The following is a 27,801-nucleotide window of genomic DNA, read 5'->3' on the forward strand; positions in this document are numbered from 1 at the left end:
AGAACAAGGATATCTATTACTTACTTTGTGTTCCCCAACTATGTGATTAACTTTTTTTCACAACAACAAATAATACATTCTGTAGCCTACATTAAAGATAAAATTTCTAAAATCCTTATTTTGTGCTTAATGTAGTACTGAAACTTACCTTGCATATTAGTTTGATTTTGGATGACAAAGAACCTCCTGTGTGCTATAAGGAAAATTTAAACATCTAAACAGCATTTATTCAGCCCCAAGCTCATTAGTGATCCCAAGCTGAATTTTTGAAAAAAAGGTGAATAATTTTATTAACAGCAGCACCATTCTTTTGTGCTGGAAGCAGGTACTAGACAGGATGGACAAATAATCTGGTTCCATACGGTGAAATCTTTGTTCTTTTAAATTTGAAGAGGAGCTTTGGAAGAGGGAGACTAGACTGACTCTTATGCTATGTTGGGGCTCTGCATACAATGCATGGTCTAAGTCATGCTGATTCCCACTCTACAAATACAGGCAGAAATACACTGGGGAGGTAAATGCCTTTAATTCCTAGGTTAATTCCTAGGAGAAGCTGCTTCTCTCCCAAAGCTCCTATTTGGCCATTCACTATAGAGATATTAGAACTAATCATAGGAGAGCTGGCATTACTGATGCTGGATTATTTATATTGATACAGTATGATGAAAGGTTGGGGATAAATGAACAGTACAAGAGTTGTCCCTGATGACAAAAGCATAAAAAAGCAAAGCTAAAATAATCGTAACCTTAACCACATTTTAAAAACGTAATATGGAAGTAATTTAGTTTCAAAATACAACTTTAGTATTTTAACAAATATTTGACTTACATGTATATGTAAAGGGCTGGCCTTAGGTTCTAGAGGGCCTTGTGAGAAGGAAGATGTGCAGAGCTACCTCCCTCCCACCTCCTCTACCCCAATTTCCAAGGGAGCACAAAAACTGGTGGGGGCTGAAAAAGCCAGCTTGGCAGGAGCACAAGTGAACAACAACAGGAGAGTTTGGCACACATGGTGCGGGACCCCAGCTGGACAGGGAAGAGATAGAAACTGAGGAATATGGAAGGACTGCAAGGACACCAAGGAAATGGCCAGTCTAGTGGTAGCTCTATTACTCTCTGGCAGTTAGCTATTCTGTAGTGAGAGTTACATGGACAAAATGGTGGTCTCTGGTAGTGCAAATGGGTGTAAAGGGGCCTTAAGATACATGCAAATCAGGCCCTATATATGTAGAGCTCAATCAGTTGTTAACGTTGTATACTTTCCTTTCCTCTGGTAGGTTTCTTATTTTAAAAGAAAAATTGATTAGACCAAATGTTCAAACTATTTCATTTTAAAAGAGACACTTAGGCACAGCTGCTTATTGCGTGATGTCTTAATGGCATTTGTCGAATTAGCCAGTGCTGCAGCTTATTTGCATAGTGCAGTCCAAAATTCTAAAGCTTTCAAAACTATTGCTGACAATGGACTATAGCACCCAATGCAAATTAACACTTCATTTTGAAATTAAATTTACAGTGCAAAGCCCCCATTCATGAGAAGGCAAGAGCACACATTGTGCTGCAGTATGGTATCATCTGGGTTCACATAATATGGGAGAAGATAAAGGATTATGGACAAAAGTCCTAAGATTTTAATTCAGAGATCAAAACTCAATTTTTAAATAAGAGCAAGTCTACATTATCCAAAAGAAATCAACATGATTTTGCAGCAGTTTTTTTAAAAATATGACATACAAGAGAACTAAGGTGACAGGACCAGATTCTGCAAATAGACAAATAATTATGACTAGGATCACAGCATTCATTTCTTTTATTGTTTTACACAATGGTAGGTTGCACATGTGGACAAGACAGCACACAGTTTAAAAAATTAGTTTCACAAATTAATACATTACAAGAAAGTCCAGTGGTTCAACATTTTAAATTTAACTTTTTAAAAAAAAAAGCAGTAACAAAGAAATACAAATATCAGGATTTTGATTGCAGCCCAATGCAAGTTTTGAAAAAGGTTTAAGTTGAAATGGACTTTTAAGCTTTTAATTCTGCCTTAAAAAACAAAAACGCACACATCATTAATTGCCTCCCAAAGAAAATGCTCATCTCTTAGATGCAGTAACATACAAGTGTACAAAAGTGAAAAGTTGTGTTCAAAACTAATATGCTTATTTCTGAACACAAACAACAGAAAACCCCATGTTTGTCAAAGGCCAGTAATTGCTGTATGCAGACATTACTTCCAGAACATACAAAACAGTACTTGACAACACTTTTACAATTGAAAGCAACTGACTTCATACTAGAAAATTATGCGTAATACCGGTTTTAGAAAAAAGGTGCCTTGGTGAAAGTGACTGTGAATATTCACTTAGATGCACATTATGTACAAAACAACCTCTATATTAAAAGCTACACTTAACTCCAAAATTCCATATATACTCTGTAAGAGATTTTTCTGCTGTTTCTGTTTTAATGCACTCTGAGCTGGAGATGCAGCCCATGTGCCAAGTTTGCTTGACATGAAGTTTGCTGCACTTGTAAGACTGGTACTATTTCTATTGTTACAATAGCTTACCCTCAAAGTATACTGTTTTACTTTATTTCTTAGCAGCGACGGGTGTTAAGGGCAGGTAAGCAACTCTTTTTAGAGTCAATGCCAGTAGCCCTGTGTGAATCAACTCTGTTTGGAATGGTTAGCTACAATTTTCATTAGAGTGGCACAGTCTGCATCCACCACCCACAGAGAGAAGAGACCATCGGCTTCACAACTCTCTGCTCCCTAGGGTGACCAGACGTCCTGATTTTAGGGGACTTGTCCCGCGTCCCGACCTTACATTGGTTGGGACGCACTTTGTCCCGATATCGGGGGACCGTCTGGTGGAAGACTCAAGCCGGCACTGCCGACGCCGCTCACCTCTTCTTCCTGGGCCCTGAGGCAGCTCAGCTGAACTCCCAGCGCCTGCCTGCCCGCCGGCAGGAGCCTGCAGAGTGCTGCAGCCCCACTCCCCAGGCACGCACAGAGACGGCGAGGAGGTCTCCCCACTGTGTGCTGCAGGGGCGGGGGGGCTTGTAGGCGCCAGCAGCGAGCTCCCCGCCCCTGTCCCCGCCCCGCGCGACCTTAGGAGCCAGAGGGACAGGACCTGCCTGCTGGATGCTCCCTGGGAGCCGCTCCAGGTAAGGCTAGCACTGCCTGGGACTCACCTGGCCCCCTGGCAGGTCCCTCTGATGGGGGGGGGAGGGCCTCTGCGTGCTCACTCCCTCCCTCCCCGAGGGGGAAGGTGGAGATGGAGCGGAGGCAAGCTGGTGGGGGGCAAGCTGGCGGGGGGCAGGGTGTGGAGCTGCCTGTGGGTTCTCAGTTTTTCCTGTGCTCCGGCATTGTTTTTCGTTTTTTTGTTTTGCTCTGCCGCCCACTAGGTTTTTTTTTTTTTTTTGGCTCGGTTCCTCCCCCCCTGCGTCCTGATATTTGACCTCTGTCATCTGGTCACCCTACTGCCCCCAAGCAATCTCCTGAAGCCTAGCAGCCTCAGAAATGAAGCCCAGCCCAGGAGAGATCTGTTTGGCAACACCAGCTGTGACAACACCTTTGTTTGAAAGTCTCTCCAGATTCTTCTTTGGAGTGATTGCTAGCTGAAGAAAGGAAAGTGTTGAGGACAAACAGGCAATTAAACACTATTTGCCAGAATTATACAATAGTGAACATTATTTCAGCTTGTCTTTAAAAAACAAGCTACAAAAATATTACAGCCTGGGACTACTATTTGATATTCCTATGAGCATCAAGATGTGGAAGCCTAAAACAACATGGAAAAGGGAACACACAAAGCAAAGAAAGATGGAGAGTTCTGTCTATGGGGCAAAGTTCACGTGTTTTTATTATATATACAAATACATACACACAAATGTGTGCACTGTACTGTGTGTATATATAGATATATATATATATATATATATTTACATCTATATTCACAAAGAAACACCCTGAAGTAGATTTAAAGGCCATATCCAGGAACAGAAGATATGAACTCTAGTATTTGTACTAGAATATATTTTATCTGTACAAAAAACCCAAATATGCATATATTCATATGGTATAAAGCTTATTAACAAAAAATATTCTGCTACTACCATTAGGTATAAAGCTTATTAACAAAAAATATTCTGCTACTACCATTAGGTTAAATAGATGGTTTTACAAGATTCTTTAATAATGCAGTATAGAACATTTCTAAAACTAGAACCAAAATAAAAATACATAAATGGGTTTCTATTCACAGGAAAATAGTTGTTCAATATGATTACATTTCATATTCCAGAATAGGGAAACATAGCAAAATTTTATAAATCTCCTGGGATGCAATTTAATTACTGCATTCATTTAGAAAAATAGACTTTTAGGATGAACAAAGCTGATTCACTTCCCCTTTCCCCAACAGTGTGTCTATCTTTTCCCTCTCTTGTTTCCAGCTGGTGGTTTCTTCAGCTGAAGAAGTTGCCCTCCTGTCCCAAAACCTGTAGATGCAGGATTAGACACCCCAAATGTCAAGCCAGCCGATGCTGTGATGCCAGGATTACTGAAGTTAAACCCAGATGTAGTTGAGCTGCCAAAGCCTTGTATGGGAAGGAAAAATATTTTAAAATCAGAAGTCAGTTAAATCATAACTTCAGATTTGCCCTCACTCCAAATTTACCAGGGATAGTTACTTATTGAATTACTAGTAATTACACTACTCTGAAGATATCAAAGTGGACCCACAATACTATGTCACATTCCTAACACACAGTTTTAGATTTGCTGCATTGAGTCAGAGGCATACAGTGCTTGCACTGTAACATCTAAGTTATTATACCCTATAGCATAATAGTTATTTCACTTCGTTATTATCTGTATTACAGTAGCATCTAGAGTTTTCAACTGAGATTGGAGCCCTACTCTGCAAGGCACTGTGCACGTCTGTCCATGTCTCTGCATTACAATCTACCTAGACAAGCCAGACAAAGGGTGGGAGAAGTAGAGGCACAAACAGGTGAAGTGACTGGCCTGTGGTCTCTCAGCAGATAAATGGCATATCTGGAAGAGAGCTAACAGTCTTGTGCCCTCTTAACAAGACCACATAGACTTCCTAATATGCGCAACACAGGTCCTAACCTAAAAGGGAAATAAGTAAACACTAAACATCCATGCCAAGTTTTAGCTATTTAAAAAAGCCCTTTTGAATTTGTGTACAAAAGACAGCAAGCTTTGGAAAAAACAAAGAATAGCTCAGAAGATGTTGCTAAAGTAAACAAATGAAATCCATCAATCTTCCTTTAGACTGAAAGTGAACATGAGAAATTTTGTTCAAGAATTTACAAAATAGAACTGGTCAAATACTAACTGTTTTGCAATAATAAGCAAGTAAAAACACCAAGTTCTGTTCACTCAGATTTGTGAGGTCATATTAGTTATGCATAGGTATTTGGACAATAGTTGGATATTTATGAAAGTGTTAAAGAATCTTAAGATTTTCTGAAAGATTAGCATGATTCATAACTGCAATTCACAGCAGAAGTTAAGTATTCATCCTTCTCCTGTTTAACAACTTTCAGGGAGATGATGATTGCGTGTGATTGGTCACGTTAACGAATATGTGAATTAATCTATTTAACAATCATGAAAAGGATAAAAATCATTTACTGAACACAAATAATTGAAACATTAACAGAAATTAGGATTGGTTCACAAGCTATTCACAGGCAGAAAAGGAGCTAAACCCTTAATGAGCATTATTTATAACAAGTAGTTTAACCAGTACTAGTTACAAGTATAAAAGTCATAAAATGAAAGCATCTCCATATTCATATTCAGTATCACTGCCACAATGCTATAAACATTTCTGTAGGTTTGGAAAAACACATCCTAATTTACTTCCAAAATATGCCTCATTTGAGTCGCAAAGTTATCTATGTTCCACACAAATTTGATGTCCTCTCACTTCTATTGAAAATTATTTGTATCAGAAATAAAGAATAATGAAACTCAGTTTCAAGTTATTTACATTAAAGGAATAAATCCTACAGCACTTTAAGACTTGTGCATAAATAATTGTGTGAACACTTCAATTTGGAACTTTGTCCATCACCTGGGTGCTTCATGCCAAATAGAAACACACATAGGTACAAATGCTATACTGGCCTCTTCAAGAGTGAGGCAAATAAAACTTATATCCTACACCTTGATTGTAACCCATTATGATAATTCAGTTACTGCCTATGCAGATCCTCGCTCTTGGGATACCACTCTTGACTCATGATTTATTTTGAAGATTTCCATATGTTGAAATATTTTATGTACTTGCTTCTTGATGCAGAAATTGTTATGCAGGAGGTCAGACTAGGTGATCATAATGATCCCTTCTGGCCTTAAAAATTATGAATATATGGAACAGTAAGAATTAGTGAAGTACTAATCCCTAATTCAACTGCTTTTTCATATCAAATTAGAAATATGATCAAGGAAATGCCATGAATATGAATAGACTTTAATAATGGATTCAGTGAAACTTTTGTTTGATTTAACTCTGCCAAAAGGATTAAGCCATATGCAAAATGTACTAAAAAAAACAACCTATCAGATTAACCAGATAGCTCTCTTTTTGCTATAATTACAGATTTGGTGGAAAAACCTTCACTGTGCACACAACTGATCTTTCTTTTAAGAAAAGAATACCTTGCAGTAACCGTGGTTCTTTGAGATATGCATGTGGATCCCACTCTAGGACTAGCATATGATTCCTGTGCATGAGATTGCAATCTCTGAATAGCAATGTCTGTTGAGCCACGTTGCAATGTCCTTGTGCCCCCCATCCAAGAGCATCATGGGCAAAGCAACTACAACCATCCCTCAGTTCCTTCAGAATCCCAGGTAATAAGGACTCTAAAAAGTGGCAATGAAGGGCAGGTCCTGGGATGCACACGGATGACACCACCACCAAAGACTCCAGTTACAGTAGATTAAGTAACCCGCCTTTCTTCAGGTATGTGTCTGTGTGGATCTCCCTTTAGGTGCCCCATCTGAAAGGTGAGATAGAGGAGTTCTGACTACCACTGATTAAAAAGTGATTGTAACACTTTCCTGCCAGATCTGTCATCTGATCTTGTGGCCAGGTCATGGGCATAGTGTAACAAAAGGAAAGGGATCACTCGAATAACTGTCTTGCAGATTTCAGATGTAGGGATGTTTCTGAAGCATGCAGAAGAGGCAGCCTGTGTGCTAGTGAAATGAGCTGTGATGTTTAGAGGAAGAGGTGTACCAGTCATGTGAGAGACTGAAATACACTGGTTAATCCATTTAGATATCCTCCTGGAAGAAGTGGTGTGCCCCTTAAAAGTGCTACTTATTGCAACGAAACAATACTAGGGAGTCTGCCTAAAGGGCTCTGCCCTATCAAGATAATATAACAATGCTCTTGAAACATCCAAGTTGTTGATTTTCTTCCCTCCTTCAACCCTTCCCCCCCACGGAAGACTATGGCTTTTGGAAAGAAAATGGAAAGATTAACAGATTGATTCAAATGCAAGCCTGACACGACTTTGAGAATAAATTTGGGAGGAAGTCTCAACACCATCTAACCTCTGTTTAATGTTGTGTAAGTAGGGCTAGCCATGAAAACGTCTTATTTTGCTGACCTTCCTGGTTGATGCAATGGCAACCAAAAAAGGCCATCTTGACAGCAAGGTAGTGTGGAGTGCATTCAGAGAGAGGGTCTCCCTGAGGTTTGTAGGAACAATAGTAAAATACCATACCAGAAGATGTTTTGTAGCTAGCAGGTAAGTATATAGTAACCGCTTTAAAAAGCTGGATACAGGGAGGCAAGGGAGAGAAAATAAACATGACTGTACTGGAGAATGGCATGCTAAGCTCATTATAAGGTGGACCATAACTGAACTAAGAGTCCAAAGTGTTTCAAATACAAAGTATAATCAAGGACTTTAGGTATAGGAGCCTCCATTAGGTCAAGGTTGTGTGGGGCTGCCCAAATTGAAAATCTTTTCCATTTACAGGAATAATATTTTCTTGGGGAATGCTTTCTGCTTTGCAGTAGGATCTTCTGTACTTGTAGAGAACAGTAAATCAATAGCACTCAACCAGCCAATATCCAGGCTGTCAGATGTAACAATTTCAGGTCTGGATTTAGTATTTGACCTTGATTCTGTGATACTATGTTTGGACAGTCTGAAAGTGGTATTAGATGCTGAATAAATGTCTTGAGGAGATCTGTTAGCTCCTTATTGGCTGAGACAATTCAGGCTATCAGGATCAGTATGAATTTTGCATATCACTTTGGTTATCAAAGTAATGGGTGAAAACATGAGTCTTTGATCCCCTGGTACACAAAAAGTGTCTTAGAATCCTGGACTCATGTCTCCATTGGAGCAAAAGGCTGGACACTATGTGCTGTTTGATGACAAGTCTATAATGGGATATTCCCATTGGTGAAATATTGACATGATGGAGTTCTTCAGAGATCATTTGTGGCTGGTAATGGATTGGCTGATTAGGAGGTCTTCTAAATCATTGCCAACTCCTAGAAGATGAAGTATTACTTGGGTTATCCGCTGTTGGCACCACGTCCATAACTTTCATTGCCTCCTGACACAGGAGTGATAAGCAAGAACCTCTTTGCTGATGGTACTGTCTCTGAGAATCTGAATCGTGGAATTCTGTAAAATAGGTATGAATGCAATGCACGCTAATCCGACTGCTTGTAATTCTAAAACGTATATGGGTGGAGTCACACTTTTTAGGGACCAAGTTCCTTGTATATGGAGTTGGCCAAGACATGTGCCCCCACCTGTTCTTGATGCATCTGTGATCAGTATCTTTGTAGGAGGAGGGGTGGAATGCTCTTGAGGTCTGACCTTCCAGTCAGTGCTGATAAAATGTGAGCAGGGACCATAATTTAAATACCCATTTTATTTCTCCTGGGGTGATACACAGACTTTAGCCAACACTGTAATGGGCATAGGTAAAGTTTGGCTAGTGGTGTCCCATACAAGCCAAACTGATATGTGGCCAATAAGTTTGAGGCAGTTTCTTATTGCAGTTGATGGATTTGTTTTGATACTGGTAATGATCATTTGGATAGACAGAACTCTGTTGTTGGAAGATATGCCTTTAATGATTTGCAATTGACTAAGGCACCTGTAAGTTTTATTGTCTGTGATAAACAGAGATAGTTTCTCATAAAAATTCTCAATGGAGCTCCAGCTGTCTGAAAAGGTGAAGGACATAGATCCAGGCTGTGGTGACTTCCTGATGAGACCTGTCTTTGATCAACCAATCATCTAAATATGAGTAGACGTGAATGCCTCATCATCTCCTCAGCTGTGCTGCCCCTATTCCCAGACACTTAGTGAAAACTGTCGCTGCTCTGGAAAGACCAAACAGTAGAACATTCTATTGGTAATGATTGAGACTCACTGCAAATTGTAGATATTTCCTGTAGGCTACCTGAATTGCAGTATGGAAGTAGGAGTCTTGGAGGTTGAGAGCCACAAACCAGTCCTGAGCCTAGGAAAGGGATGAAGAAGGTGAGCATTCCTATCCTAAATCTGAGACAGTGTATATGTTTAGTCCTCTCGAGTCTAGGATAGGACAAAGACACCCTTTTTGTTTTGAAACAAAAATATCAAGAGCAGAAACCCCTTCCCTTGTACTCTAGAGGTACCTCCTCTTTGGCTCACAAGCAAAGCAGGGAAGCCATTTTTTTAGCTTTTTGTAAGGATTCATGAAGAGGGATGGGGAAGGGTAATGGGGCAAGGAAACAAACTGGATGGAGCACCATATGAGACCACTTCCAGCATCCATTGGTTCAGCTGTAATTGCAGTACAAGCCTGATGGAGGAAAGCAAACCAGAATCCGAAGGGGATGACTCTTGCCTGATTTTGTTGTGGTTCTTAAACCTTGTGTCATACCTGCAGTCTGGAAGCAGACTAAGACTGATCAAAGACCAAGAAAGATTAGCTCCTCTGAGAGAACCTTGGTTTCTTTCTGGGCAGTTACTCAGAAGACTGTTGCTAAGGGTAAGTAAGGGTCTTCTATTGAGACTGCCCTTGGTATCTCAAAGGGCCTGTCATTTGGGGCTGAGGCACAGGATGCTCAATGAGCAAAGTGTGGCCCTGGAGGCCTTAGGGAGTGTAAGGCATCACTGGTGACCTTCAGCATTGATGGTTTTCAACTCTTCTCTGGAGCCGTCAGGAGTTATCTGATGTGGGACAGGGTTTTGCAAAGACGACTTGATAGGTTTGTATTCGTAGCTGAGGTGACGCCGACAAATAAACTAGACCTTTTTGGAAGAAAGGCTTATTTGGTTCTTGGTCTTTTGGAGGGTTTTTAGACTGTTTAGATTTCTTGTGGGCAGAAGAGAGACCATTAATGAACCTGGAATTGGGTGGTTACAAAATTGTCCCTTTTGGGGTAACTGGTACTCCTTTTCCATTCCTTAAGCAGTCTGAAGCAAAGTTGTTGACACCTGATAGAGTTTTAGCTGGTTCTAAGATGCCCTCATTAATTGACAGTGCTATTCTGGCAGGAGCAGAAGAATGCAGCATATCTGAAAGCTTGGGACCTGACTGTTTCTCCTGTGAATGCTATTCTTGCTCCTCCCTGTCTACAGATGGGGGTGTGGTACAGAAAGGGACCATGGCCTGTGTTTTAGTGAGTGGTAAGATGGAGACCAGCTCCTGGATACTCTAGATGGAGGTCGTCAGTATGCCCAATAGGACCAACAGGGATCCACCTGGCTCTGGTAACGCTGATCAGACCATTGCCATGCCTGAGATGGATGAGTCAAGGCTCTGAAGTGAGCATCCCTGGTTTGTAGAGCAAGGCTTTCTCCTGATCTCTGTGACTGAAACCGCTAGACGGCAGAATGAAGGTGTTCCCCAGTGAAGGAGAAAAAGAGAAAACTTTCTCTAGAGGTGGCACTGATCTTGAGGAGGACTCAGTACCAAGAGACCAGAGGTGTGTACGAGTGCCCACCATAGTGACATTGATGTGGAATGTGGTGCCAGAGACTTAGCTTCTACCTTTAACCATTAATTAAGGCTTCTATTGGGAGTGCCAACGTCGATAGCTTCCAGCATTGTCATGAGTAAGCACAGAAGGTGCCCTGTGCCTTTTCAGTACTGAGCCAGAAATTAAGTTGGTGTCATTTGTCTTTGGGCCCAGTCCTCCAGTCCCAGAGGAGAACGAGTTTTTGAATGTCTCCTTGTGGACAGAGGGGGATTGGTGCTGGGAGTAATATTCATTTGTCTGTTTAGATATTCATTCCCTAGAGAAGGCAATAACAGTCTTCAGTGCCATGGTGGTAACCAATACTGAGGTAGTCTTCAATGGTCCTATATTCTTGCCTGACAGTGCTGTGGACTTCTTGCTAGTACTGACCTGGGGTGCTGTGTGCTGGCTGGCAGGGACACTGGATGACTGGGACTTAGTAACAAGCTCCCCTCCTCCACCGGCTCCCTCTCCCCCGCAGCATGCCGCTCCCCACTCCTCTGCCTACCTCCAGGTGCTTCCTACCACCAAACAGCTGTTTGGCAGCACTTAGCGCATTCCAGGAGGGAGGGGGGAGGAATGGGGAGCCACAAACTGAGGTGAGGAGGCAGAGAAGAGGCAGGGCTGAAGTGGGGATTTGGGGAAAGGGTTGGAATAGGGGCAGGGAGGGGCTGGAGTTGGGGTGGGGACTTTGGGGAAGGGGTTGGAATGGAGGCGGGGAAGGGGTGGTGCAGCAGGGTGGTCCCCTGCTCCTGCCCTGAAGGGCTTAAAACAGCCAGGGAGCAGGGCTGGGGCAAAGGAAAAGCTACAAGGCTGATTGGGGAAGCAGCCGCAGCTGGGCCATGCCCCAATCAGGCCTCAGCTGGCCTGTATAAAAAGGCTGGGAGCCAGGAGCTCAACAGTCTCTCTCTGCCTTCAGAGGGAGAACGGCCTGGCTGCAGCGAGCTAGACACAGGGTACCTGAGTGGAGCAGGGCTGGGGAAAGGCTGAGGAGCTGGGGAACTCCAGCCTGGATAGCCCCAGGCCGCAGCCTACTAGGAGGCCAAGGGGTACTGGGGGTTGCAGAGGGCAGCCCACGGGTAGGCCAAGGCAGCAGGTCCAAACCCAACCTTACCTGTGATGAGTGGCCTATACTGCAGTCTGCCCCAGGGAACGGGGGCTAGTTGGTGACTGGCAGTGGCCTTATTCTGAGGTGAAGTAGGGATAGTGGGTGGGGGTTCCCCAGGGAGGGGAGACCCTAATACTAAGGGGCGTACTGCCAGGGGGCAGCACCCCAGATAAAAGGGCACGGGGAGGGACTCGGAGGCCAGAGGACAGACAGATCACTGGCCTGCAGGGGGCGCTCCAACACTGAAATGAGCTAATTCCCGGAGACAACCAGCAGGAGGCACTGCAGGGGTGAGTCCGCCCCTTTACAGGTAGGAAGAGGCGGGGCAGGGGCGGACCCTCATGGAAGGGGTGGAGTGGGAGCGGGGCTTTGTACCTTTATATGAAAAGGAGTCAGTGATGCAGCCCTCGGGCCATTGTACTAGTCCTCATGTGGCCCTCGTGGTGATTTGAGTTTGAGATCCCTTCCCAAGATGGAACTGGTCTCTTCTCATGGCCTGAAGTCCTTCTCATGGATTGTTCAAGGAGCTATACATTTATCCAACTGTCCCTGGATTTTCTTGTCTTGGCCAAAAAGGAAGTGTATTCCATGCAGCAGCCTGGAACATGGCTCCCACCAAGACAAAAAAAAGACAGCGGCTCTGGCCATCTGTAAATGGAATGAGCCTCACAGATGGACATGCTCTGAAGCCTGAGGGCTTTGAATCTGCCATTTTAAGCAAAAAGTGGAGAGAAAAAAGTTAGTTACTTCCCCCCCCCCCCCTTTTGGCAACAGTGCAGTAAAACAAAGAAAAGAGGGGGAATTTAAAGGGAATTAATCATGACTGACTAACTAAAAGAAGCAAATTTTGCTAAGAGGTAGTGGGTAGTCACTACTTGTTCCATCTTATTGCTGGGGTACTAAGAAGAAACTGAGGAATGGTTCCTGCTGCTCTGCCCTTTATGCTCTCAGATGGGTACAAGAAAACACGCATGGTACAGCGTGGCCTAACAGATACCACTATTCCAAAGCTCTGATCTCGTGCACATCCGGTGCATACATGCATGAAGTAGGACCGACATGGACACAATCGAAGAAGAAAACTTGATACAATATTGCATAAAATATAAATAAGATAGAAAGATACTGCATTACTAGATATATTGTTGTATGGGTAAAAAGTTGGCTGCCATTGGAAGCAGTGAGTAAATATTAAACAACGTGTGTGTGTGTGTATATATATATATATATACTGTATAATATAAATTTAATATATTGTATTAAAGTGAGGGAAGGTTGCTAGTGGGGCCCAGAAAGGATCAACTTGGGGAACTACATTTTTCATTCTAAGACAGTGTAAACTACACAATTAAATTGGACATGGGATAGATCAAAAGTTGGGAATTATCTGTGAATCCTAGAGATGGGTTGTAATAAATGACGGGGGGTAGCTCCCTTTTATGGGCACCCATAGTCAGTAGCTACAGAATCCTCCTTAGCCGCAGTACCCTAATTGCCTTAACTGTAAAGGGTTAAGAGAAGCTTAACCTCAGTTGGCACCTGACCAGGGGAACCAATAAGGAGGCTATACCCTTTCAAATTGAAAAAACTGCTGGGTGTGGGAGGTTTTTTCTTGGTCCCTCAGGCTGGAGAGAGGGGAAGGCAGCAACAAGCTGTAAGCTTTAAGCCACTTATGGGAAATCATCAGCATCATACCTAGAAAACTCTTAATTTGGAACTCCAGATATGTAAGTAGCATAGGAAAAGTTAAGACAGATGTGATTAGGAAACTTTTTGGTTGTTTTGGTTTGTGGATTCCTCTGTGCTAACCCCAGGTGCTTTTGTTTTGCTTGTAACCTTTAAAGCTGAACCCCAAGAAAGTTATTTTTGGTGTTTAATCCCTAAAGCTTAAGTTTTCAGATATGTTTCTCTTAATAAATTTTACCTTTTTTTAAAAGAATCCTTTGATTCCAAAGTCCTTAGACAAGGGGTTGGTCTGTGCTCACATTGCTAAGACAACTGGTTGGTATTTTATTCTCAAGCCTCCCCAGGAAAGGGGGTGAAGGGGCTTGGTTTTTTTTTTTTTTTTTTGGGGGGGGGGGGAGAGAATAGGGATTCCAAGTGACCCTTCCCTGAATATTTGTGAAAATCACTTGATGGTGGCAGCTATATCTGTCCAAGGCAAAAGACTGTGCCTTGGAAGAGTTTTAACCTAAGCCGGTAGAAGATAAGCTTAGGGGGTCTCATGAACCCCTGAGTTCAGATTTGGGGGGGGAGGGGGTATACCCTGACATGGGCAGATTAGAAAGAAATGTATGGTAACATATCTTAGGGAAGAGGAGTCAGATCTAAATTCAAGAGCTGCAATAATGACACATACATGCTCCCCTAGACCCAAACCACCCTACTGACTCTGATTAAAGAAAAAGCTGCAGAAACAAAATACAATTCTCATTACCTAGGACAATCACAAGGTTCTACAAAACAATGGTCTCAGTGCTGAAGTACTGCAAACAGTGCCTGGGGAAGAAGACTGACTTAAATGACAGATTGTATTTTTTTTTTTTTTTTAAATAAGTGTGTCCAAGCCCAGTTACTCCATAAAGTAAATCTATACTGTAAAATCACATTCAATCCAGAGGCCATCTGACACAAAGATTAATGTATTTATACACTATCAAAGTTATCTGGAGATTTGATTTCCATAATCTCTTCAATTTAAAGGATATTGTTTAGATTTGCAATATGGTTTAAGTGATTCATAACATTTCTTTATCGATCTCCAGTTCAGAAAAGCTTTTGAACACATGCTTAAAGTTAGGCATATGTTTCAGTTCCTTGCCGAATCAGGGTTTTAATGAACACTTCCGCTTTGTAATACAAAACGTTAAAGTACTGCATGCCTTAAACCTTTTATACCATTCATTTAAAAATGTTTAATACTATAGTAACGAAGTTGCTTATGAAGAAGATTAAGCAAGTTTTGCACTTCGTAGTAATTCAATGGGAAAAAAAGGTTACTAACCTTCTGTAACTTTTGTTTTTGTGAGATGTGTTGCACATGTCCATTCCATGTGTGTGCACGTCCTAAGCACACTCACTGGAAGATTTTTCCCTCAGTGGTACCCACCAGGGCAGCTCGAATGCCCTCTGGTGCCATGCACCTATAGTGCCGTTATAAAGTGCCCAGCCAACTCTGCACCCTCTCAGTTCGTTGTTTCTGGAAAACTCTGATGCAGAAAGGCAGCAGGGTGGGTCGTGGAATGGACATGTGCGATGCATGTTGAAGAGCAACAGTTATAGAAGGTTAGTAACGGTTTTTCCTTCTTTGAGTGATTGCACATGTGCATTCCACTCTAGGTGACTCCAAAGCAGTGGAGGGATCAGAATTCATGGACATACTGACTGCAGGACAGCTCGACCAAATTTGGCATCATTCCTGGACTGTTGAGTGATGATATAATGGGAGGAGAATGTGTGCACCAATGACCAGGTTGCTGCTTTACAAATATCCTGAGTAGGGATCTGTGACTGGAATGCTGTTGCTGATGCTTGCAACCTTGTGGAATGAGCAGTCAGGTTAGCTGATAGCAGAACACCTGCCTGGTCATAACAAGTATGAATGTATGAGGTGATCCAGGACGAAACTGTCTGTGAAGAGACTGGGAGACTCTTCATCATATTAGATACAGCTACAACAGTTGGGTAAATTATTGGAACAGTTTAGTCCTTTCTATGTAGAAAGCCACATAGTGCATCTAACATCCAATGAGTGAAGATGTGGTTCCTTCCTATTTACATGCAGCTTCGGGTAGAAGACAGATGGGTAGGTAGATTGCCTGACTGCTATGAAATTGCTAAACCACTTTTGGGAGGAAATAGGTGAGGACGTAAATGCACCTTATCTTTAAAGAAGACTGTGTACAGAGGTTCTGATGTGAGGGCATGGAGATCCGAGATCCTTCTGGCCGAAGTGATGGCCACTAAGAAAACCACTTTCCAGGAGAGGTATAACAAACAGCAAGTTGCCCAAGATTCAAACTGTGGTCCCATAAGCTTTGATAGATCAAGTTCAGGTCTCAGGGAAGAACAGGCTCTCTTACTTGAGGGTATAACCTTTGTAGGCCCTTGAGGAATCAAGCAGATATGTCATTTGAAAAAATGGACCGGTTATCCACCCAAGAGTGGAAAGCTGATTTTGCTGCAAGGTAAATCTTGACAGAGGAAATAGCTAAGCCTTGCTGCTTCAGGTATAAGCGATACTCAAGAATTTCTTGTAAGAATGACTGTGTGGGTGAAACCCTGCATTGGGATGCCCAGACAGAGAACCGCTTCCACTTTGAAAAGTAAGTATCCCTGGTGGAGCTCTTTCTACTACCTAATAGGACCTGATGAACTTGCTCTGAACAAGCCTGCTCTCTGGGAGTTAGCCATGGAGCTTTCAGGCTGTTAGGTGAAGGGAGCTCAGGTTCAGATGGAGCAGCTGATCGTTATCCTTAGAGATCAGGTCCAGGTGTAATGGAAGCGGGATGGAGTCATCACTGAGAGGCCTAGCAGAGTGGAGAATCCGTGTTGATGGGGCCATGCTGGGGCCATCAGAAGAACTCGGACCTGGTCCTGGGTGATCTTTAGCAGTACTCTGTGCACGAGCAGGATAGGGTTAAAAGCATAATAAAGATGTCCTGTCCATGATATCAAAAAGGCGTCCATAATAAAACTTGGACTGTGACCTCGCTGGGAGCAGAACTGGTGACACTTTTTGTTGTACCAGGTTGCAAATAGATCTGGGGAGTCCTCCACTGCTGGAAAACGTCCCTTGCCACATCTGGGCAAAAGGACCAGTCGTGGTGACTGGAGAAAGTCCTGGTGAGGTGATCTGTCAGGTCTTTTTGCGTTGCCAGAAGGTACGAGGCCACAAGACTGATTGAGTGGGCTGTGCAAAATTCCCATAACTGAATCGCTTCCTGACATAGGAGGGAAGAGCAAGCTCCTCCTTGCCTGTTAAGATAAAACATGGCTGCAGTGCTGTCCATAAGAACAAACAAGTTTCTGCCCATAATGTGTGGCAGGAAGGCCTGACAGGCCAGGTGAACTGCTCTGAGTTCCCTGACACTGATGTGGAGTGAAAGTTCCTCCAGAGACCAAAGGCCGTAAAAAGGGAACGCCCGCACAAACAAACAGTGAGCAGATCCAACCACCAACTGTGGGAGATGAGGACCCACGGAGGTACTATGAGTGCGAAGTCCAGATGGTAGCGGTTTGGTGAGTACATTGAGGCCACCCATGTCTGGAGGGGTGTGAGGTGCAGTCTTGCCTATTGTACCACATATGTGCACAAGGCCATGTGACCTAAAAGTCTCAGACAATTTTGGGCTGTTGTGACTGGACGACTCTTGAGGTGAGTCATCAGGGATGCGATTGTCTGGAAACGACTGTCTGGGAGATAGGATCTGGCCTGAGTAGAGTCGAACACACTCCAATAAACTCTATCCTCTGCGCCGGTGCGAGGGTAGATTTCTCTACATTTATCAGAAGGTCTCGGGCTTTGAACATCGACTGCATAAGCTGAACGCTGGACACTTCCGGAGCCCTGGACCAGCCCTTGACTAGCCAGTGGTCTAGTTAAGGTTAGACCTGCACCCCTAACCTCTTCAGGAAGGCTGTCACTACCGCCAGACATTTTGTAAACATCCGTGTAGCTGCAGATAGGCCGAATAGGAGGGTTCATTACAAATCTGAGGAACCTGATGACATATTGGTATATTGATATATGTAAAAAGGCATCTCTTAAATTGAGGGCAGCATACCAGTCCCTGGGATCTAGGAAGGGGATAATGGATGTCAGCGATGGTCTAGATAATACTTAGTCCTGCCTTGAGTGCAGGGGACTGGACTAGAAGCTCTCTACAGGTCCCTTCCAGTCCTACAATTCTATGAACTATGTATAAATATAAGAGAAAGAAGACCACAGAGAACTTGCCAAAGCAAGGATAGCAGTCCCAGTGACCATCACAGGTGTTAAGAAGGAATTGAGAGGGCATGGGGCTGGCTGGGCACTTTATACCAGCGCTATAGGCATGCAGCACCAGAGGATGCTTGAGCCACCCCAACGGGTACCACTGAGGGAAAAATTTCCAGCAACTGTGCTTGGGGCATGTACATTCTTAGGGTGGAATGCACATGTGCAATCATTCAAAGAAGAACTTGACATTTTTATCATTAATATATGAAAAATTAGTAAATAACTTATTTTTGGCTTAATGTAGTTCAAGCAGCAGGAATTTAAGAAAATTTAATTATAAAAGTAAAAAGATTTGAGCATTATATAAAAATATGCATTTGTTACTAAATACAAAGAATGCTAGCGTTCCAGTTTTGCAATATGCAGATTCTACCAACAGAAATGACATGCACTTTACCAAGATGTTATGCATTCATGAGCATTAGCCACCCAAATCAAGCAAATATTTATTTCCATTTTGTAATGTGCTGTCTTAAACTAAAGCATTCTTTAGGTCTCATTTGAAAGAAGAATCATCCTAAACTAAGAAAGAAAAAGCACGGATGCTACACAATAGAGGTCAAAATTAATGCAGTCCTTATTTGATGTAATACATAAATTAATATGAGCCAGAGGAGTCCACAGGAAAAATCGGCAATATTATTTCAGCGTTACTGAAAACGCTTGTTTTTTAGAAACAGTTGTAATTAGAAAAACAAAAGTAAAAACAAAAAAATACTATGATAAACCAATCCTGGAAGGCAGACATCTACTCTAGTTTTCTAGAAAGCAAAAGCGATGATAAATATATGTTCTAATAACTAAAGTGAATTACAAAATTAGACATGGGTGCCAAATGAAAGAGTCAGATTTCAAATACCCAAAGTTTGGGAGCAATGGGTCCAATATTCTACATCTATTTTATCACTAACAAAAGTGTAAGAATGAAATGAGTAATAAGTAGGAAGTTGCCAAACTGACAGCGGTATGAAATAAAAAATATATTCAGATGTTGAACTATACGAGAGGCCTCAGAATGAGACAAGTTTTCAAAATAAAATCCTTAATTTATATATAGGAATTATGAACGTACAAACTGACAATTGCATACATAATTTGCCTTTCTGCATATAAAGTGTAGGCATTTAGTTTTACAAAGGTATCCTTAAAGTTTAGTTATTGTAAGGTAAATTATGACTAAAAAAAATAAGAGCATCTAACTATTGGTGAATTAAGCAGAATACATTTTAGAAAACAACAAAACTTAAAATAACCTTAAAAAGTCTATCTTTCCCTTGTATTCAAATAGCAAGCCGTGTCTCCTGTGCCTCAAACTACATCTGATGCGATTTTTTTTTTAAACTGTAAATTATTAGAAAAACGGGAGCTATCATTTATTGAAATCAGTAGTTCCCTTCTAGGGAGACAGCATCCAAAAAGGGGCATTTTAGGGGTTGATTTTTTTCCCCTCTAAAATAATCAATTTAGTTTAAAGCAAATATTTCTTTAGTTAAAATAACGTTTTTCAACAGTTTTATTGTAAAGGCAACTTTAAGCATGTACACGATATTGTTTCAATTAGTTTTTTTAAAGTGAAACCTGCAGTTGGATTATACATTTGTACTTTTAAGACAAATTTGAATTCAGATAAAAGCAAACCTGCACTAAGACTTCCTGAGGGTTTATTTGTAGTTCCAAATCCGAACGATGGTGCGCCTGTGGCAGTGCTTCCAAAAGCAGAGCTACTTCCAAATCCTAGTGGAAGAGTAGTAAAAACATGCAACAACATAAAATGTAGGTAACATAGAACACTGCAATTTATAGTTTTTAGCCAATTTAAAAGCTAAGAATTATTTTTAGTAAATCTATTTCACTACTCAAAGTGTCCTGATGTAAATGCAGCACTAACTGAATTCTGCAAAAAACAACCCCTCTACCCTGCCCCCAGCAATGCTCAAACAGAAAAGCATCTGAGAATCATAGAAAACTATTAGTAGTTTTATTTAAAAATCAGATACTGAATGGTAAGTATTAAGCTATAAACAATGACTGCAGTTAAATGGAAATGTCTGGTCAGTCACATTATTCTATAGCTATTAAAATACAAAGAGGATGAGTTCAATTTCACTCCACCACCAGTAGGTTAAAAACCTAAGCAAATTCAGATTTAAATTACATGAAAAGGCTAGGAATTCTAGCTCCAGTAACCTCAGGACTTGTCTACATGATAAAAAATTGCCCCATTTTAACTAAAGGTGTTATTTAAAACCAAATTTAGTTAAATGGGTGCCAAAGGCTGCATGGACACCTTTAATTTGGTTTAAACCCTGCTTATTTCAATTCAGCTTAAATCAATTAGGGATCAGTTTAAGATAAATCAAAATAAGCCACACTTCAATTGCAACTTCCTTGTGTAGACAAGACTTTAGCTGAGATGAAAAGTATGAGGTAAAAAACTCTAATAATTAAGATAATAAAGTATTTGGCACTCTTAGAGGTAGAGATCACTGTAATAGGAAAACAAATACATGAAATTAGTTTGGTCACCAGGCTCTGATAACCTTATAACTACTAACTTCGTATGAAATAGGATTTCATCAGAACTACTCAACTACATCCTTGCAGAAAAAGGGCAACCATCTTTTATTCTATAATTATGTAATCTCAAGGAACAATTTGATTTAGTAGTTCTGAGATGTTTATATTTTGAGACTAGACCATTCAAAATTTGCTTAGAATGTAAGATTTTTGAAATACTGGTCACTATTAACGTATACAAGGAAAAGTAAGCACACATTTGATGTTTGAGGAAGAGGCTATGGGATAGGAAAGATTAAAAATCCATTCAGTAGCTTTAACTGATCCTTTTTAAAAGAGAACAGCATTCAAACTTGTTAAATGATACCCTTCTTTTCAAGCTTTAGTTAAAAAGCTATGAAAAATATTCACATTTTTAGCAGAACTGTAAAATCTACAGGTCTTAATTTACAAATATGAATTTTAAGGTTTATAATTGTAGTAATTCAGGACATGTAAAGTTCCAAAATATTGATTCTATAGACAAGAGGACTTTGCCTTTGTGCCAGAGAAATCTCTCTATTTTACAGGTGAACAAATGCCACATATTGTATGAGTGTAAGGTTGGTCAGTGGAGCAACATTTCCCATTTTTTGCCCAATCCAATTATAAATGGATTATCAGATACGTGTTAGTACCATTAGTACAGGAATGTTGTTTTAATTAATGAAGGAGCAGGCATCTACACTCCAGGAATACTAACTATACGTGCAACTGTTAAGACTAACTTGTGAATATGACCAGTAAGAAATTTTGCAAGTGAAGAATGTAATTTGGAGAATGTGTGTCTAATAACCCATTATGATTACACTACTTGATTTAAGTATTTAATTTTCTGAAACCTTGAAGTATTTACTTTGTCCATTTATTTCCAAGAACCCCATTTCTCGATGTTTTTTTTTCTTCCCCCTGCTGTACTAAGTTCTCTTTGTTAAATTATTCTTCACCACGTGTCGTAAGTCCGTATGTTGCAGAATAAATTACAAACCCAAACAAAAGGAGTTAAGGATTTTACAAGATAATATACAATTACGGCAAAAAGTTATTAAAAAATTGCCTTCTTAAGCAAAGGGCTACTAAAGAAAGTTTAAAATTAAGGCTTCAAGATCTAGCCAGTAGTTAGCTCCTATTTACTTGCTAGGACAAGTTTGTGTAACTTGCATCAGCAAAATTTCTAGAAGAGTATCTGAACAAACTGTAGTTTACAACGTGTTTGAGGGAGGGACCAGGCCTTCCCTTTGTGTTTGTACAGCACCTAACATGCTATAGGGCTACTCAAAACAAGTAATGTAAATACATACTTCTTTTAGTCCACCTATGAAGATTAGTAATTTTTCCTGTTATCAGTACACACAAAATCTACTTCCATAGATAGTCAAATTTACACTTTGGCTGATGAGGATCATTCTGGAATTTATAAAAACTGTAACTAATTCCAAAGATAAGTAAAGTAGTTCATATTAAATGACTCATTTTAAAGATCTCAAACTACTGTAAATACACTGCACCACACAACATTAACAGCAAGTGAATTTTAATATCTATATAGTTCTGTGAAATTTACATGTTGATAGTCACTTTTCAGTTCACAGTTCACCTGTTGATAATAATCCTATGTTTCAAGTGAGAAAGCAATATTCATTATTTTAAACTATCTTTTTTACATCACTACCTGCTCTTTAAGGCACAGCTCCTCTCCTGGAGGTTCTCCTACCTACTCCCTCCAGTCAGTCAAAAAATATTTGATTTAAACAAAAGAGAATTTTCCTCATTTTCAGAAGTTGTGAGGTTGAATAGCTTGACAAAAAGGATTTTGGATCTCAGCATTAAGAGGCAAACATTTTACAGAGCTGGATTCTGTACTAGAAAGCTATGTAGCAGAACATAATTATGCTTTGACAAACAGGTTCCCTGAATAAGTGCAAATTAGATAGTTTTCCAGTATAGTTTCTTATTAAATCCTTGAACTGATCAACAAGCTGAAATGTGTTTTAAGAGTTAGAACTCAATTGTACACAGGAGAAATTTCTTAATTAGGTTAACATACATTCTTCTGGCTGCTATTTCAAATCCAAATAAAATGGGATTGTCTTTAAAATTGTGGGTACCTACTTTTAAAGCCTTTAGTAAACTATAAATAAATTCAAGTCCTAGTTACAAAATAATTGGTACTTTCCTGGTTTAAAAAAAAAATGCAACCCCAACATGCTTATCTTATGCCCATCTCTCTTGCATCTTTGGGTTCACTAAAAATGTCAACACTAGATTTAACCTTTGTGGTTTATCTTACTCTCGCTCTACAATGCAGATGACTTTTTCCCTTCAAGTGTCTTACTTTTGCCAAACTGAAGATTTACTTCTGAAACAGATCATCCTCTTAGTGAAGTTTAAAGTTTGTAATAAATTCAGATGTATTGTATAATAATTCAATGAAATATTAGAAAAGTTAAAGTGTACCTCCAAGGTTTGAAGAACCTAAGCCACTTGATTGCAAGCCAGTGCCAATACCTGAGCCGAATGGCGTTCCAAAACTAACTCCCAGAGATGGCTGTGGCCCTGGTATAAAAAAAATGAAAACAAACTTGCCTTACTCTTTCATGATAAAGAGATCCTTTATGTAATTATTTGATAAAAGTGAACATTATTTGCTTTTAACAAATTCCATTAAAGTCCCCCAAACTTTACCTCTTCAAAATTCTTCCCCAAACTGCCTCTATGTCCACCTGGTAAATCTAAGAAAATACTGAACACAATGTAAGGTGAAGCTACTTAAAACTAGCTAGTTACAATATATGGTGAAGTATTTTTGTTACAAATTCAGTCTAACCGTATAAACCTATTTTAATAATTTATTAAAATCTTTTAAGAACGACACTTAAATGTGACACTATTTTGACACACATTCTGTTGAAAGCAGAAGGAGAATCTTTTTTAAAATCTAACTTTAATAGTTAGTATCAAGTTCCAAAAGAAGAGAACTGACACTAACATGACTAAAAACCATTGTGTTACCAATAGCCAATATATTTAATAACTAGAAACCTTCAAAGCTACTCATTTGAGTATTTTTCCAAATTTAAACAAACATTAAGTAGATAAAAAACAAGACAATGACTTTATTTTATTAAATTTATTGTTCATTTTAAAGCAAGTCAATTACACAACATGACAATTCAAACTTTTTCCACACAAAAATAATAACTGAGTTCTGTTAAGCTTCGCTACATTACACCATTCCAACCACCTGTTTAAATAAACATTTACAAAGGCACAATTTTGTGTACCTTAACTAATTAGATACATTCAAAATTTCAAATTCAGAAGTTTGTCCCATCATTTAAAAATTTTTAGAGACAGCAATTACCCTGCACGTTCACACTAAAATGCAGGATTGTCAAAAACCCATTTTCAGTCTGCCAAGCTTAAATTTATAGCCTTAGTTTGTTTTTCTTGTGGAGAATAGAATCACCTTGCTAGCCCCTCCTGTTACTAACATTACAAAAATCTAAAAGTCATTAACGCTGATAAATAATTTATGAAAATGATTCAACAGTTTTCACAGTACAATCTTCATATTCCTGTCTTTTTCAAACATAGTCATCAGTGCATTAGTTAGAAAGTTGAAGGGGTTGTCAAGATAAAATACAGTGCCTACCTCTTAACCCAAGTTAAGTACATTCTTATAATTTAAAAAGGCAATACTGTAAGCCATATGGTCACAAGCATACATAGCACAGAATGCAATGTACATGGTAATGTCTTTACCAACAATGTTAGGACTACAAGATCTTACTTGTTCCTTTATTTTTTTTTTTTTTTGTTATCTTTTGGTTCTTATTCAGAATTTTTGCCTTACTTGTTAAAGTTTCTATAACCAACAATTTTCATCTAAAGTGATTTAAAATAAAAAAAGCTAGTGGTAGTATTTTGAATACAAAGTATTTGGTTCTTGAAATTGAGAAAGTCAAATGGAGAATCAACTAGTGTTTGAATTAAGTAGAAGGCACTGTATTTATTAAGTGGTAACACTTTAGCAAGAAACACAACAAAGCCCTTAAATGATCCAATGCAGAATGAGGTCTGCCTACTCAAAGTAGTGTTAAACTAAAATTTATAAGGGCAACTAAAGCTGCGAATTTGCAGTCTGCGATTAAGTAGCTATTTAGGAACTCAAGTTCTATCATTGTTCCAAGTAAGAAGTATGCACTGTATTTCATACCAGCTAAGGCCTTAAAGTATTTTGCTACAATAAAAGTGATGGATTAATCTCAAACTAATTTGTTTACATCCAGTTTATTTTAAATATGGAAATATCTACTTAGCAGCTCCTTTAAAAATGTTGTCAGTACAAAGGAAATTCAAAACAAAACAAAAAACCATGTCAGTTAGACCTCTAAAACTAAAAAAACCTAACAGAAAAATGTGTCCAGTTCCTTCTCATTTAAAGAGAGTGCATCAATTTTCTACCTTAATAGGAGGCACTGTTGGTGGAAGACCTTAGAATAGAATGAAGACACCAGAGTCCTCCAAGACATGCTTGTTTTTAAATGTAACATGCTTTTTAGATCAGTAAAACAGTATTATTCTAAAACACCTATAATATTCAAGTTATATAAAACAGGATTTCATTCCAAAAGCTGACAAGCTTTTCATTGAACAGGCCTGTGATATATTTGTTCATTTTGTACCATAAAATTCTGAAGGCATTGCCATAATTTATAAACCTCTTAGGTAAACATACATAATTTTCAATAGCAAAAGACTAGTGATAAAGATCCTCCATGCCAAAAGTACCAGCAAACATTGTCACCTTTGGCTATTATAAGTTATGAGACAAATCTTTAAAACAATAATTTTAACAATATTTTAAAACCTGCTATTTTTTGCCCCGTAGAGCATTTTTAGTTTAATAAATAAAGACTCACTACTAAGAACCCAGTTAGACAATAGGTCAACAGGATTCCCTACCTACAGTGATACCATAGATTAAATTTGTGACATTTTACAGAGTTCATCACATCATTGGTTCAAACACAAGACCAAATTTAGTGTCACAATTCAAATTTCATTCTGAGAGTAATACACTGAAATTTTACCTAGGTCAAGGTCAAATTATACATAAAGTTCTAAGTGCTGTAAAGATTTTATTAAAGTATCCCATTCTCACTTAAATTTCATGTTGAGAAGTCAAAACATAGCTAATATCTTAATCATGCTTTGACTTTAGTTTCCCCCCCAGCTAAATCAAGAATAATTAAATGTTTTGGGGGAAATGAAGGAAAGTATTCCTTTGGTTAAGCGAACTTAGCCTTACCAGCAGAATGTTAGATCGGTTCCATCCTATTGCATGTAAGGCTGTAATGACACTAGGCTTTTTATTTTCCCTTAGTGTTTCTCACAATTTCTACTGCCACCAGTAGCACTAAGAGTAGACTGCCCCCCTGGCATTTTAACTACCATGTTGTTAAAGACTGGTCATTGCAGGTCTAAATGAGAGGGTAGTAAAAGCGCTTGCTGCTGATCTAACTAGCACAACCAGCATTCCACCAACAGTAATGCTGCATTAAGAGTAACAGTGTGAAATTAAGAGAAAAGTTTAGTGCAGACATGGCTAAAGCGTAGTTTTATTAACGCTAAACCCTTGACTTCTGAATGTGAACTAAAAATTACGGTCTCTGCCTTCCTTCAGAGAAAGATGAGTAGCTTGCTAAATCTAAATTAACTTTAAGGAATAGCCTTATACCATGTAAACATCAATATATTTTTAGACACAAGAACAAAAGTCCTTACTCTTGACATTTAGAGTACTGTTACTTTTTTTTTTTTAGCCAAACTTTAAAAGCCCAGATTAATTTTCTTGTTTTAGAAAAGTCTTTGTGAAGAGATCACGGGGTAGAACAGTAGATCAGGTATCTCTCTCTCTCACACACACATACAGTCAAACACTTGTCCTGCCCTCCTCTCATCCCTTATATTCCTGCTCTTTTGGGCCCTGATCTTGCAAATATTTAAGCACCTGCTTAACTTTATGCACTGTGAGTAGTCACTGAAGTCAATGAGATTACTCGCAGTGTGTAAAGTTAAGTGAATGCTTTAAGTCTTTGCAAGATTGGAACCTTATTGCAGTAGAAGGCCAAATGGCATCTTTTCCTCTGCTAAAAGAGACAGTGATCCAAACATCTATTCGCCTCAGCTGCTTACAGCCAAGTCCTATATATGTGTTTTATGAGGAGACAATGAGTGCATCTGGTAATAGTCTGACCCCATTAGTGATAACCTAAAGTCATTGCCACCTATTCTTTTTTGGTGGCATACGTGATAAAGGTTGATTGCCTGAGTCCATCTGCATCAGAGACCATGATCACATTAATAGTTGGCATACTTGTTGGCACTTCTGAGATACCCAACAAAATATGAGCAGAGACTTTATTACTATCCGCAAAAAAGTTATTGGGGGTACCTCAAGATATAAACTGCCTTATCCTACGGAGGTTGGCATAGCTCAACTTTTCAATTCTCTCACCCATCCTGCTGAAAGGACATTCATACTGAAAAAGTTCTAACAATGACATTACTTTATTGATGTGATAACTGGTAGTTCTTTTGTCTCTGGAGCCAAAAAAAGAACTTCAAGCCCCTCAGTGGTAATGAGTACACATGATTAGGACATCTTAAGTAGTGTGACAATCAATCCTATAATGACTAATGAAAGGATCTTAAAAGACAAGAAAAAGGTGAGTGGAGAGGTGCAGTTTTTGGTAACTATTAGGGCTGCACAATCCACACATCCCTCTATATAAAAAAAACCATGAGAATTGGAAGGCATTTCAGATTGTTACATCCTTAAAAAAAGGATACTATATATGTCAATGCATCTAGAGAAGAATTCCACAATTTTTAGTTATAGCCACCAATAGAAACACTCTTAGTGGATTACAGTCAATATTTAGATATAATCTATATTTCCCTTTTGTTGTGATCCATGTATTCTGGTTTACATGTAATTGGACCTGGTTCCTCACTCTTCACAGGGGCCAGGGCTGGAAGTATATAGAGCTTTCTACCTACATAGAAAAGGGAGGGAGTGCCTCATTACTTGAGAA

At 39.6% G+C, this 27,801-nt stretch overlaps 1 protein-coding gene across 2 annotated transcripts in view; it reads right to left on the reverse strand.

Moving 5' to 3' along the window:
* Positions 1-1,792: 1,792 nt before the first annotated feature.
* Positions 1,793-27,801, reverse strand: part of NUP58 (nucleoporin 58) — a 56,248-nt gene continuing 30,239 nt past the window's right edge. For both annotated transcript variants that reach the window (XM_054015415.1, XM_054015414.1), the window contains 3 exons: positions 23,156-23,254; positions 19,781-19,876; positions 1,793-4,605 (listed from right to left, as the gene is read on the reverse strand). In XM_054015415.1, coding sequence (XP_053871390.1) covers positions 4,436-4,605; positions 19,781-19,876; positions 23,156-23,254 — 365 coding nt within the window. In that variant the 3' untranslated portion in view covers positions 1,793-4,435. The remainder of the gene's footprint in view (positions 4,606-19,780; positions 19,877-23,155; positions 23,255-27,801) is intronic.

This window comes from Malaclemys terrapin, chromosome 1 (genome assembly GCF_027887155.1).
Source record: "Malaclemys terrapin pileata isolate rMalTer1 chromosome 1, rMalTer1.hap1, whole genome shotgun sequence".
Classification (NCBI taxonomy): domain Eukaryota; kingdom Metazoa; phylum Chordata; order Testudines; family Emydidae; genus Malaclemys; species Malaclemys terrapin.